We start from the raw sequence: 13,555 nt of genomic DNA on the forward strand, positions 1-13,555 counted from the left end.
TCTAAACACTTTCTAATCCTGTAATTTTGCCTGCTTTGTAAGGTGATGTAAAAAAACAGCAATATTCAAATCAAGAAAAATAAGTACCCTAAATCATATCATTGTTTTTTATTGTCTTTGACAGCCTGCAGGATCCAGCTCACCATCCTTATGGAGGAGGCAATCAGTGTTTTGTTGTGCCACTGAAGGTTAGGTTACTAGAAACTATTACTCCACAGTACCTCATTCTATTCAAATGGTTTATGATAGTATTAATGTATGTTTGGTATTCTGATTTCTTCATTTTCTCCATAGAAGTGAAAATTATCCCTATTGAAAAGCATGCTATTCTCAGCTGCCCAATTAAAGACTTTACATCTCTATAGCCTTTCAGCATCCTCTACTAGCGTGATTTTCACTTATTCTTGTATCATCTGCAAAGGATGACATGGAACTGTGGTACATGCTTACATCAATGTCAGATATAAGAATGAGGAACACGAGGGGTGAAAGTACACTTCCTTGGAGACTAAGCATTTTACTGTGGAGGTATTATAGAAGGCAGGATTCAATTTACAACTACTTGTTCTGATCTTCATCTAAGAAGCTGTAGCTTATTCATTTTCAAATTCTACCAGTTATTCCCATCTTAAGGATTTCATGTCTTATGGCACCATGACCATATTTGTTAAATGCTTTTGTGAGGTCCCTGTAAATCACCTCACCATTCTGTTTGTTTTTCAGAGATTCAATAATCCTATCATTGTGGTCAAACAATTGGAAGGCACGATCTTCCCACTCTGAAACCACAATGTTTTGGGTTATGTAGAAAGCTCAGTTCTTTCAAAGATTTTAATAAAGCCTCTTCGGCATTTCTATATGAAGACTGACTTCCCTGATTCTGGGCATGCTCTCACTTGCTCTCTCAAAATACTGTGTTGAGATGATGACATCTGTTATGTGCAGACCTGGGGGATTACTGATTAGGAAGACTGTTGAGTCATTTATCTTTAATGTAATTTTGGTTCAAATGTATAATAATAAATATTGCTTTTTTAGTATCTGACTCATCACCTGGCAGTCATCTGTTAAAACAAGTTCTGTTTTTTCGTGAGCCAATGGAATTTATGGTCCTGGATTTGCATTAGGCATACAAATATTATACTTTATCATCTATATTTATTTATTTTATATTACTTTGTCGCTGTTTCCCGCGTTAGCAAGGGAGCACAAGAAAACAGACAAAAGAATGGCCCAACCCACCCACATACACATGTATATACATACACGTCCACACATGCACATATACATTTTTTTTTTTTTTTCTTTGTCACTGTCTCCCGCGTTTGTGAGGTAGCGCAAGGAAACAGACGAAAGAAATGGCCCAACCCACACCCATACACATGTATATACATACGTCCACACACGCAAATATACATACCTACACAGCTTTCCATGGTTTACCCCAGACGCTTCACATGCCCCGATTCAATCCACTGACAGCACGTCAACCCCGGTATACCACATCGCTCCAATTCACTCTATTCCTTGCCCTCCTTTCACCCTCCTGCATGTTCAGGCCCCGATCACACAAAATCTTTTTCACTCCATCTTTCCACCTCCAATTTCGTCTCCCTCTTCTCCTCGTTCCCTTCACCTCCGACACATATATCCTCTTGGTCAATCTTTCCTCACTCATTCTCTCCATGTGCAAAAACCATTTCAAAACACCCTCTTCTGCTCTCTCAACCACGCTCTTTTTATTTCCACACATCTCTCTTACCCTTACGTTACTTACTCGATCAAACCACCTCACATCACACATTGTCCTCAAACATCTCATTTCCAGCACATCCATCCTCCTGCGCACAACTCTATCCATAGCCCACGCCTCGCAACCATACAACATTGTTGTATACATATACATATACATATCTATACATTTTAATGTATACATATATATACATACACAGACATATACATATATACACATGTACATAATTCATACTTGCTGCCTTTATTAATTCCCGTCGCCACCCCGCCACACATAAGATAAAAACCCCTCCCCCTCACGCACGCAAGGTAGCGCCAGGAAAAAGACAACAAAGGCCACATTCGTTCACACTCAGTCTCTAGCTGTCATGTATAATGCACCGAAACCACAGCTCCCTTTCCACATCTATGCCCCACAAAACTTTCCATGGTTTACCCCAGACGCTTCACATGCCCTGGTTCAATCCAGACAGCACGTACATCCTGGTATACCACATCGTTTCAATTCACTCTATTCCTTGCACACCTCTCACCCTCCTGCATGTTCAGGCCCCGATTGCTCAAAATCTTTTTCACTCCATCCTTCCACCTCCAATTTGGTCTCCCACTTCTCCTCGTTCCCTCCACCTCTGACACATATATCCTCTTTGTCAATCTTTCCTCACTCATTCTCTCTATGTCAACAAACCATTTCAAAACACCCTCTTCTGCTCTCTCTCAACCACATTCTTTTTATTACCACACATCTCTCTTACCCTTTCATTACTTACTCGATCAAACCACCTCACACCACATATTGTCATCAAACATATCATTTCCAACACATCCACCCTCCTCCACACAACCCTATCTATGGCCCATGCCTCGCAACCATATAGCATTGTTGGAACCACTATTCCTTCAAACATACCCATTTTTGCCTTCCGAGATAATGTCCTTGTCTCCCACACATTTTTCAACACTCCCAGAACTTTCGCCCCCTCCCCACCCTGTGACTCACTTCCGCTTCCATGGTTTCATCCGCTGCCAAATCCACTCCCAGATATCTAAAACACTTCATATACTCCAGTTTTTCTCCATTCAAACTTACCTCCCATTGACTCATCTCTCAACCATACTGTACCTAATAACCTTGCTCTTATTCACATCTACTCTCGGCTTTCTTCTTTCACACACTTTACCAAACTCAGTCACCAGCTTCTGCAGTGTCTCACCCGAATCAACCAACAGCACTGTATCATCAGCGAACAACAACTGACTCACTTCCCAAGCCCTCTCATCCACAACAGACTGCATACTTGCCCCTCTCTCCAAAACTCTTGCATTCACCTCCCTAACAACCCCATCCATACACAAATTAAACAACTATGGAGATATCACGCACCCCTGCCGCAAACCAACATTCATTGAGAACCAATCACTTTCCTCCCTCCCTACTCATACACATGCCTTACATCCTCTATAAAAACTTTTCACTGCTTCTAGCAACTTGTCTCCCACACCACATACTCTTAATACCTTCCACAGATTATCTCTATCAACTCTATCATATGCATTCTCCAGGTCCATAAATGCTACATACAAATCCATTTGTTTTTCTAAGTATTTCTCACATACATTCTTCAAAGCAAACACCTGACCCACACATCCTCTACCACTTCTGAAACCACACTGCTCTTCCCCAATCTGATGCTCTGTACATGACTTCATCCACTCGAATCAATACCCTCCCATATAATTTCCCAGGAATACTCAACAAACTTATACCTCTGTAATTTGGGCACTCACCTTTATCCCCTTTGTCTTTGTACAATGGCATTATGCATGCATTCCGCCAATCCTAAGGCTCTTCACCATGAGCCATGCACACTGAATATCCTCACCAACCAGTCAACAACACAGTCAACCCCTGCAATACCATCCAAACCCGCCGCCTTGATGGCTTTCATCTTCCACAAATCTTTCACTACCTCTTCTCTGTTTACCAAACCATTCTCATTGACCCTCTCACTTCGCACACCACCTTGACCAAAACATCCTATATCTGCCACTCTATCATCTAACACATTCAACAAACCTGCAAAATACTTACTCCATCTTCTCACATCACCAGTTGTTATTACCTCCCCATTACCCCCTTCACCGATGTTCCCATTTGTTCTCTTGTCTTGCGAACTTTATTTACCTCCTTCCAAAACATCTTATTATTCTCCCTAAAATTTAATGATACTCTCACCCCAACTCTCATTTGCCCTCTTTTTCACCTCTTGCACCTTTCTCTTGAACTCCTGCCTCTTTCTTTTATACATCTCCCACTCATTTTCACTATTTCCCTGCAAAAATCATCCAAATGCCTCTCTCTTCTCTTTCACTAACAATCTTAATTCTTCATCCCACCACTCACTACCCTTTCTAATCTGCCCACCTCCTATGCTTCTCATGCCACAAGCATCTTTTGCACAAGCCATCACTCTTCCCTAAATATATCCCATTCCTGCCCCATTCCCCTTATGTCCTTCGCTCTCATCTTTTTCCATTCTGCACTCAGTCTCTCCTGGTACTTCCTCACACAAATCTCCTTCCCAAGCTCACTTACTCTCACTTACTCTCTTCACCCCAACATTCTCTCTTCTTTTCTGAAAACCTCTACAAATCTTCACCTCGCCTCCACAAGATAATGATCAGACATCCCTCAGCACATTAACATCCAAAAGTCTCACTTTCACGCACCTATCAACTAACTGTAATCCAATAACGCTCTCTGGCCATCTCTCCTACTTACATTCGTATACTTACATACATCTACCTTTTTAAACCAGGCATTCCCAATCACCAGTCCTTTTTCAGCACACAATCTACAAACTCTTCACCGTTTCCATTTACAATACTGAACACCCAATGTACACAAATTATTCCCTCAACTCCCACATTACTCACCTTTGCATTTAAATCACCCATCACTATAACCCGGTCTCCTGCATCAAAACTGCTAACACACTCACTCAGCTGCTCCCAAAACATTTGCCTCTCATGATCTTTCTTCTCATGCCCAGGTGCATAGGCACCAATAATCACTCATCTCTCCATCCACTTTGTTTTAATCTAGGGTTAACTCTCTTACACTCTATCACATACTCCCACAACTCCTGTTTCAGGAGTAGTGCTACTCCTTCCTTTGCTCTTGTCCTCTCACCAACCCCTGACCCCACCCCCAAAACATTCCCAAACCACTCTTCCCCTTTACACTTGAGCTTCGTTTCACTCAGAGCCAAAACATCCAGGTTTCTTTCCTCAAACATACTACCTATCTCTCCTTTTTTCTCATCTTGGTAACATCCACACACATTTAGACACCCCAATCTGAGCCTTCGAGGAGGATAAGCACTCCCCGCGTGACTCCTTCTTCTGTTTCCCCTTTTAGAAAGTTAAAAGACAAGTAAAAGTATACAAGGCTATTTTTCATTTCATTAATGGCTTTTTCTTCTTTTTTTTTTCTTGTTTCATATAACATTTTTAGTTTCTGGTCTTTGTCCAATAGTTCCTTTCCTTTGCTGGGTGAGCTGTGGTTTCTTCAGGTGATTTACAATTTTTTTTTGCCTCCTGTTGAGCACTTATCTCTTGTTCTACTTAGACCTTTTGTAATTTCTAATTGCTGGTATATGTCTGTTGCACATTAGGAGTATCAATGTGGTCATGTCAATTACATACTCTTCTGTTCTGGTGCTCAGTAGGTTTTCCAGACATCTCATTGATAGCATTCTCCCATTTCATGTTTCCTATTAAAACTTCATTTACTGAAAACACCTCCAACGTTTCATGCATTCCATCCATCAGCTGCATCTATTCTCTTCATCAGTCTACTATTTTCCTTGTGCCTTCTGCTGTATCACTATATATCTTTTTGACTGTATGGGTCATTCCTCAGTATTTTGCATGTCAGAGAGGGGACACTTTGAAACACAAAAATACAAAGCCTTCTATTGCAATGGATTTAGACAGATGCTGAATTTGTGTAAGGCATCATAGTTGAAGCACCTATGTATGTGTGGACTTTCAGCTCTAGGCATAAAAAATTCAAGGATATTTTCAGCTTTGTGAGATGTTTCCTGGAGGGGACGAGAACAATTAGAATTCCAAAATGCAAACTTTAACATTAGTTTCCTGTGAGATTAACGACAGTATTTGTTTTACTATTACATTTACTTATTATTAAGTTCATATACTAAAAGATGATGCAGGGAACTAAGCTTGTGCTTTTAGATTTCTTTTGTCTATTGGAAAATGAGTGACCACACACAGTGTCACACAGGGGACACTTTCGTCCATTCCTACAAGTTAGACATTTCAAATTTTCCAATATTAAGTTTCTGTGATGTAACTCATTGTCCCCTCCATGACGTACTGTTCCTTCTGTAACGTACCGTCCCATCCATGACATATATATTTGTCTCCAAAAAACCTTACAGTTTCATCATCAGATTTATTTAGTATCTCTAGCTCAGCCACGACCCTTAAATTACAACATTACATGGCACCAAGAATTTTCCTTCAGGCATCGAGAAAATAGAGAAACATTTTCATCATATTTTTTCATGGAGGATATTTTTGTCTAAGGTCACATTACTAATTCTCTCCATACAAATATAAATGAGTAGTGTATCAAGTTATCAGTATATGCAAGGAACATTAAGGTACACTATAACTTAAAGCTTAATGCAACAAGGAATAAAATAATAGCAGCAGTTAACAAATGTCCTCTCTGTGACAGTAATTTTCAAGTTTCAACTAATCAAATTTAATTCATAACATCAAAAAGGATGTTATGAAAGCAGGGCAAGGAATAGAGTGAATTGGATTGATGTGGTATATGGGGTTGACGTGCTGTCAGTGGATTGAATCAGGGCATGTGAAGCATCTGGGGTAAACCATGGAAAGCTGTGTAGGTATGTATATTTGCGTGTGTGGACGTATGTATATACATGTGTATGGGGGTGGGTTGGGCCATTTCTTTCGTCTGTTTCCTTGCGCTACCTCGCAAACGCGGGAGACAGCGACAAAAAAAAAAAAAAAAAAATGTCACAATCATCATTTGATCACTTGTATATGAAAATTTCGTTTCTGTGCATTATAGAAAGATGCTCTATATCTAAATATTCCAAAACTTAATTTTCAACTCTGTCCCATTTACTGTGGAATGACTTGCTTATATAATGCCATTCATTTCATTATATGGGAGGGTATTGATTGAGAGGGTGAAGGCATGTACAGAGCATCAGATTGGGGAAGAGCAGTGTGGTTTCAGAAGTGGTAGAGGATGTGTGGATCAGGTGTTTGCTTTGAAGAATGTATGTGAGAAATACTTAGAAAAGCAAATGGATTTGTATGTAGCATTTATGGATCTGGAGAAGGCATATGATAGAGTTGATAGAGATGCTCTGTGGAAGATATTAAGAATATATGGTGTGGGAGGAAAGTTATTAGAAGCAGTGAAAAGTTTTTTATCGAGGATGTAAGGCATGTGTACGTGTAGGAAGAGAGGAAAGTGATTGGTTCTCAGTGAATGTAGGTTTGCGGCAGGGGTGATGTGATGTCTCCATGGTTGTTTAATTTGTTTATGGATGGGGTTGTTAGGGAGGTATATGCAAGAGTTTTGGAAAGAGGGGCAAGTATGAAGTCTGTTGGGGATGAGAGAGCTTGGGAAGTGAGTCAGTTGTTGTTCGCTGATGATACAACGCTGGTGGCTGATTCATGTGAAAAACTGCAGAAGCTGGTGACTGAGTTTGGTAAAGTGTGTGGAAGAAGAAAGTTAAGAGTAAATGTGAATAAGAGCAAGGTTATTAGGTACAGTAGGGTTGAGGGTCAAGTCAATTGGGAGGTGAGTTTGAATGGAGAAAAACTGGAGGAAGTGAAGTGTTTTAGATATCTGGGAGTGGATCTGGCAGCGGATGGAACCATGGAAGCGGAAGTGGATCATAGGGTGGGGGAGGGGGCGAAAATTCTGGGGGCCTTGAAGAATGTGTGGAAGTCGAGAACATTATCTCGGAAAGCAAAAATGGGTATGTTTGAAGGAATAGTGGTTCCAACAATGTTGTATGGTTGCGAGGCGTGGGCTATGGATAGAGTTGTGCGCAGGAGGATGGATGTGCTGGAAATGAGATGTCTGAGGACAATGTGTGGTGTGAGGTGGTTTGATCGAGTGAGTAACGTAAGGGTAAGAGAGATGTGTGGAAATAAAAAGAGCGTGGTTGAGAGAGCAGAAGAGGGTGTTTTGAAGTGGTTTGGGCACATGGAGAGAATGAGTGAGGAAAGATTGACCAAGAGGATTTATGTGTCGGAGGTGGAGGGAACGAGGAGAAGAGGGAGACCAAATTGGAGGTGGAAAGATGGAGTGAAAAAGATTTTGTGTGATCGGGGCCTGAACATGCAGGAGGGTGAAAGGAGGGCAAGGAATAGAGTGAATTGGAGCGATGTGGTGTACCGGGGTTGACGTGCTGTCAGTGGATTGAATCAGGGCATGTGAGGCGTCTGGGGTAAACCATGGAAAGCTGTGTAGGTATGTATATTTGCGTGCGTGGACGTATGTATATGCATGTGTATGGGGGGGGGGTTGGGCCATTTCTTTCGTCTGTTTCCTTGCGCTACCTCGCAAACGCGGGAGACAGCGACAAAGTATAACAAAAAAAAAAATATCATTTTCTAAGAAAGATGTCATTTGCAGTATATTCTACATGATCATATCCTAAAAATACTATCATCAAGCACCTTACAATGAATTCTTGTACTATAAAACCTTCCCACTTTACTATTTCTTTTTTCAAATCTACTCCAATTCCATCTCTATCACTCTTAATCTTCTTTACCTTTACTTTCAAGTCACTGTTGGGAAAAGTACTCCTTTATGCAACCCTCTTCTAACCATTCAACAGAGCTTTCAGCACAATATCTCAACAATAGCTTTCCCGTTACTACCCCTACAAATTTTACCCAAAAGGATTCAAACAAATCCAGAACTTCAGCTCCTTTTTGTAAACTGATCTTACAAACTGATCAACCATTCCATTCAAATACTAGGTTTTTACTCACATTCACTTTCAGTATCCTCCTCCAATATACAAAAACAAGAACAACTCACTATTCCATTCAGCTCTTCCTATAATTCAACTAACAGCACATCATGATCTAAAAACAGCAACTGTAACAATCATTTTGTTTCTCCTGGCACCCTGTACATATACCTCATGACAACTACATTAGTCTTCTACCCCCACAATTTGGGCTGTCCAAGCTGGTGGAAGCTGTGGCCAGCATGCCTAAATGATCATCACATCCTAATTGGTCTGGTGCACTATGCAATTATTTATTAGGGGCCATAAATTTCTTCACTTTACACCCCAGTCTTTCTGATGGCAGGAGGTAAAGAGTTAAGCCATCTTGGACCCTAAATATTCAGAGAATTTGGTCTTATCATACTATCTGAATTTAGTTGTAATATTCTGAAAAGTCTTCTGCGACTGTCATACCCACTGGGAACTATTTCTGAGCTTAGGTTACGAAACATGCCTTCCAAGATTTCTGAAGCATAATCTGCACTCCAGAGAGTACAGCCTCAGATAATGTCTTTCCTATAGTTCAGACCTTTGACAGCATCAATGCAGGCCATGAAGGATTTTTGTACACTCTGTGAAATTTCTCCTTATAAAGGTGATGTCAGCACACAACAAAATCTAATTGTGAGAGTACTGGCTCCTGAGGGAGTTTCACAGATAGTTTTTCCTCTCTTTTAAAAGTCTACGCCTAACCTTCCATCTTTAAGGGAGAGGAAAGTTTTGTTGTAGTGTTTGCTTAAGTTACGGTCATCAGACATTAATACTTTAGTCTTCAACATTCTTCTTTTGAATGTAATAATGTCTGATGACCTTACCTTCAGCAAAAACAAGGCAACAGCTCCCTCTTCCAGACACCTCTTCAAGACAACTTGCTCTAATAACATCCATAAGACCTTAACCCATTCAGTCCTAACTAATCCATCCCCAAAAATTTGATGAAAATTAGCAAAAGTTGAAATATAGTATAAAAAGTTAGTACCAGCTATTTCCATCACCACAGCCCTTTTAACCCAATGCAACATAAACATTTATGACTGTGCATGGCAAGGCTTGGCATCTAAATCTTGGTGCACTGCCACGATATGAACCCACTGCATACCCACTGACCCAATGTGTCATCCTCCACACTGCTTAAGAGATAAAAACTTCCTCTAAAACTTAAGAGCATCATTCCTTGTGGTCTCACATGTCTACATATGACATCTGACCATTACTGTCATCTGAACCCTCAAAACTCTCGCTTGTTTACATTGTGGCAACATACTCCCACCATGGTAAACGAGACTTGTGGATATTTCTACTAGTTAGTTTAAGTTGCACATAACATATGGCATCTATACATGCCTTTCATGAGTAAAAGAACCACTGGCCCCTTCAAATATGGGCAGAAAAATTCAAAATGTATAATGTGGGGACAGTTGTTAGACTGAACTGGTCAATTTTACACCATGTGAATTAGAGAGATGGGGTTAAATAACCATGGTGACATCATAAAATTTTGAAAAACTCCAACATCTAATTCATAGTGACCACTTAAACACCAACTACTCTCACACATACACTACTTTCATTCTACAATCTCTTAACACCCATCACAAGTCATGCATGCACACTATATAGTCAATACTTGCCATAATAAACTTTTCAATAATAAATGTTTTATCTGGATAAAATTTCTGAAGCTTCGCAACTATATGAAAGACAAGCACTCCATAAGCCACGATGAATTATCTTATCACCATCTACATAAATGCTTTGACTCCCATCAGTTTCATTTGGTGGGTCATGCATAAATAACATGGTGATGACAAACATCATAAAATACCTTCCTTAAAAGGTCAGTCCAAGGCCAAACTTTCACACAGCTCCTTTACTCTGAACTGTACGAGACTGGGGCCCATATGGCCTTTTTTTCCTTTTCAGAGTTGGTCTGGCAAACAGTTCTGGAAGTGCTTATTGTAGACCATTATACACTCCTAGATTCTCCATTACATTTCTTGAGGTTACACACAAAACAGTAAACAAGTTCTTGGTCCCTAATCTTTACAGCCATTCTTATTGTATGACAATTTGTAACAAAAAAGTTAGTTTGTTTTTGATGCAACTTCACTAAAGCATGAGAGGTAATGAGATATGTACGAAAAAAAAGACACTATCTACTATCAATAATAACATTTCAGCATTTTCTAAGCCTGTCATGCTTATGGGCAAATATTTCTTTTGTAGTCCAGGATTTTTTCAAGAGTGAGTGGTTTATGTTTTCAGTCATTCACAATGGTTCAGATTTTTCATCATGTCAAACCAGGTTGAGAAAAATCACTGCAAATTTTCTTCAGTAATATAAGCCTGAAAAGTGCCATCATCAGTTCTGCCTCTCATGCCTTGAAGGTTCATAAAATCCAGTCTACCATTGTTTCTTAAAAGGCAGAAGTTGCTCATATGTGTTCAATATAAATATGGTCTTCATATCTAATTACTGCAAGGCTTTTTACAATGTTCTACTGAACATATGTGTTCAATATAAAGATGGTCTTGATATCTAATCACTGCAAGGCTTTTAATAATGTTCTACCGAACTATCACAAATATCACGAACTATCACAAAGTCCAAAAAGGTATTAGCTTACAAATGTCTAAATATTCATCTCAGCACTGTAGGAAGCAGATGTCAAGAGTGGGAAACTGTTTACTAAAGAATGATATAAAGGAGAAAAATTTTTCAAAACTGGATAGCAATACAAAGAAAAAGTGCGGCATATTCCATTTACACACATGGTATTTGGCACAGAAATAAGCAAGTAAAACTTACTGTTATTGTTGGTATTAAAGGTGTCGATGCAGGCAATGAGACATGCGGTTGTAACCTTCTCATCTGATCACTGCTAAGACCAGAGAGGAGTGCCTGCATACTGGACGTACCAGAGTATGCAGATGCTGCAGCTGCAGCCTGACCATTAACCATAGTAGCCCAAGAGTAGAACGAGTTAAGTGAATTAAGATTATTAAGGGAGTTGGTAAGAGATGCCAGAGAACTGGAAGTACCAGATACTGAAACAGACACTGATGCAGGTGTTGTATGGCTTGAAGCAGTTGTGATGGCAACTGATGGAGGTTTGCTAGCAATTGGTGTGAGGGTGGTAGAGGATGATGGTAACGAGGCTTGCGTCACCCCACTTGGTGATCCCCCAGGAGGTCTTTGGGTCCAGATTCCACCTGGTTTTGTGCCATGACTTGCAACTTTCATTGGTTCTGCTGTTTTCTGGGGCCACCAATCCTCAAACTGAGTGTCCTTTGGAAAGTATTGTTGCACATCCTCTAAACTAACCACTGCACACGTATCACTGGCAAATAATTCATTTCTGATTCCTTGAACTTTACAACAAAATTTGAGGTATGCAAGTTCCCAATTATCAACTTTTTCAGCTTTCAGCTTCAGAGTGTCTGTTTCACCCTCAAAGTAAAATAAAGGTACATACTTTTTATTATCTTTTACTGTATACGGCACAACACTCTCACCATTTATTCTTACAAATCCACAATATTCACTTTGTTCAGGTGATTTTTGCACCAATTTCTTAAAGCATGTATCTAGGAACTTGTAAAAGCACCGTGCATCCTGTAATCTAACCACTAAATCTTTGGTTGTGAAAAGATCTCGTCCAAACTGAAATTCACAGTGTTTCATATTTATTTCATTCAATAATTTTGCTTCAGCTTCCGTGATAAAGTAACTTCTTACATGGATGCAAGTGGTTATCTCATGTGGGAGGTAGCTAAGATATTTGTTAAGCAACTTTGTTTCCACCATTCTTACAGCACAATATTTGTCCTCCCGTCTAAACACATACGGGATGTGGGCATTATGAATGGTGGACCAGCCAAAGCGCCCTCGCACACTCTCCTCATCAATGGTCCCTTTCTTCTTTTCATCCACTTTCTTGGGGAGAATAGAGTCTTCACATCCCAATTCCTTATTTTTGTCACGATTAAAGTAGAATGTGATCAGCTGTTGTCCACCAGCTCGCTGCAGGGCCTGTAAGATTATCAGTTATTTAAATCAAAGTGTGAGTATGATTGTCTAACTTATAAAACATCCACAAACTGTATTAACAATACTCTACTCTCAAAGCATAAATGCATATTACTTACACTTAACATGTTATTTCTTACATAAAAAAGTGATCCATACAAACTCCTCTCCAAAAGAAAGTTACATTCTATAAAGCTATACATAATGCATAAATACATCTCCCTTATCCATGCAAACTTATTCTTTCCTACTACATGGCTTATACCTTTTGACTATGTCTAAAAGTCACAAACAGTATGGATGGATATCACATATGCACATGATTACTTAAACAGTGGCTGAAATCAACTGATATTCTGTTATAACACTGCAGCCAACATCAATCGATGTGCTTAACTTTACTGGGTTTGTCTTGACATCTAGCAGATTTATCACAACAATAGCAGCCTATTAAGGTCTTTTCCAATGGTAAAAATTATGCAAATCTTAGTACCCTTACAACCACTATTACAAGTGCATGGTCATCCACTTGCAGGTTGTGCACAAGGTGACCCTGCAGAAAGTACAGACTGTTGAATTACATAATTAGAAGGAACACTAATGATATGCATCAATGGTTAGGAAAGTGAAGAAGAAAAACACAAGAAATAAGAAATAAATGACTTAC

The 13,555-nt window shown here is 39.6% G+C and overlaps 2 protein-coding genes across 3 annotated transcripts in view; both read right to left on the reverse strand.

Moving 5' to 3' along the window:
- LOC139767162 (uncharacterized) overlaps positions 1–5,523 on the reverse strand; it is a 119,710-nt gene extending 114,187 nt beyond the window's left edge. The window contains exon 1 of the mRNA XM_071696191.1: positions 5,461–5,523. Coding sequence (XP_071552292.1) covers positions 5,461–5,523 — 63 coding nt within the window. The remainder of the gene's footprint in view (positions 1–5,460) is intronic.
- A 3,683-nt stretch (positions 5,524–9,206) lies between these two features.
- Positions 9,207–13,555, reverse strand: part of LOC139767215 (uncharacterized) — a 90,955-nt gene continuing 86,606 nt past the window's right edge. The window contains exon 3 of one of the 2 annotated variants that reach the window (XM_071696338.1): positions 9,207–12,891. In XM_071696338.1, the coding sequence (XP_071552439.1) occupies positions 11,623–12,891 (1,269 nt within the window). In that variant the 3' untranslated portion in view covers positions 9,207–11,622. The remainder of the gene's footprint in view (positions 12,892–13,555) is intronic. The other variant, XM_071696340.1, reaches the window with a different exon arrangement.

The sequence above is a fragment of the Panulirus ornatus genome, chromosome 59 (assembly GCF_036320965.1).
Source record: "Panulirus ornatus isolate Po-2019 chromosome 59, ASM3632096v1, whole genome shotgun sequence".
Classification (NCBI taxonomy): domain Eukaryota; kingdom Metazoa; phylum Arthropoda; class Malacostraca; order Decapoda; family Palinuridae; genus Panulirus; species Panulirus ornatus.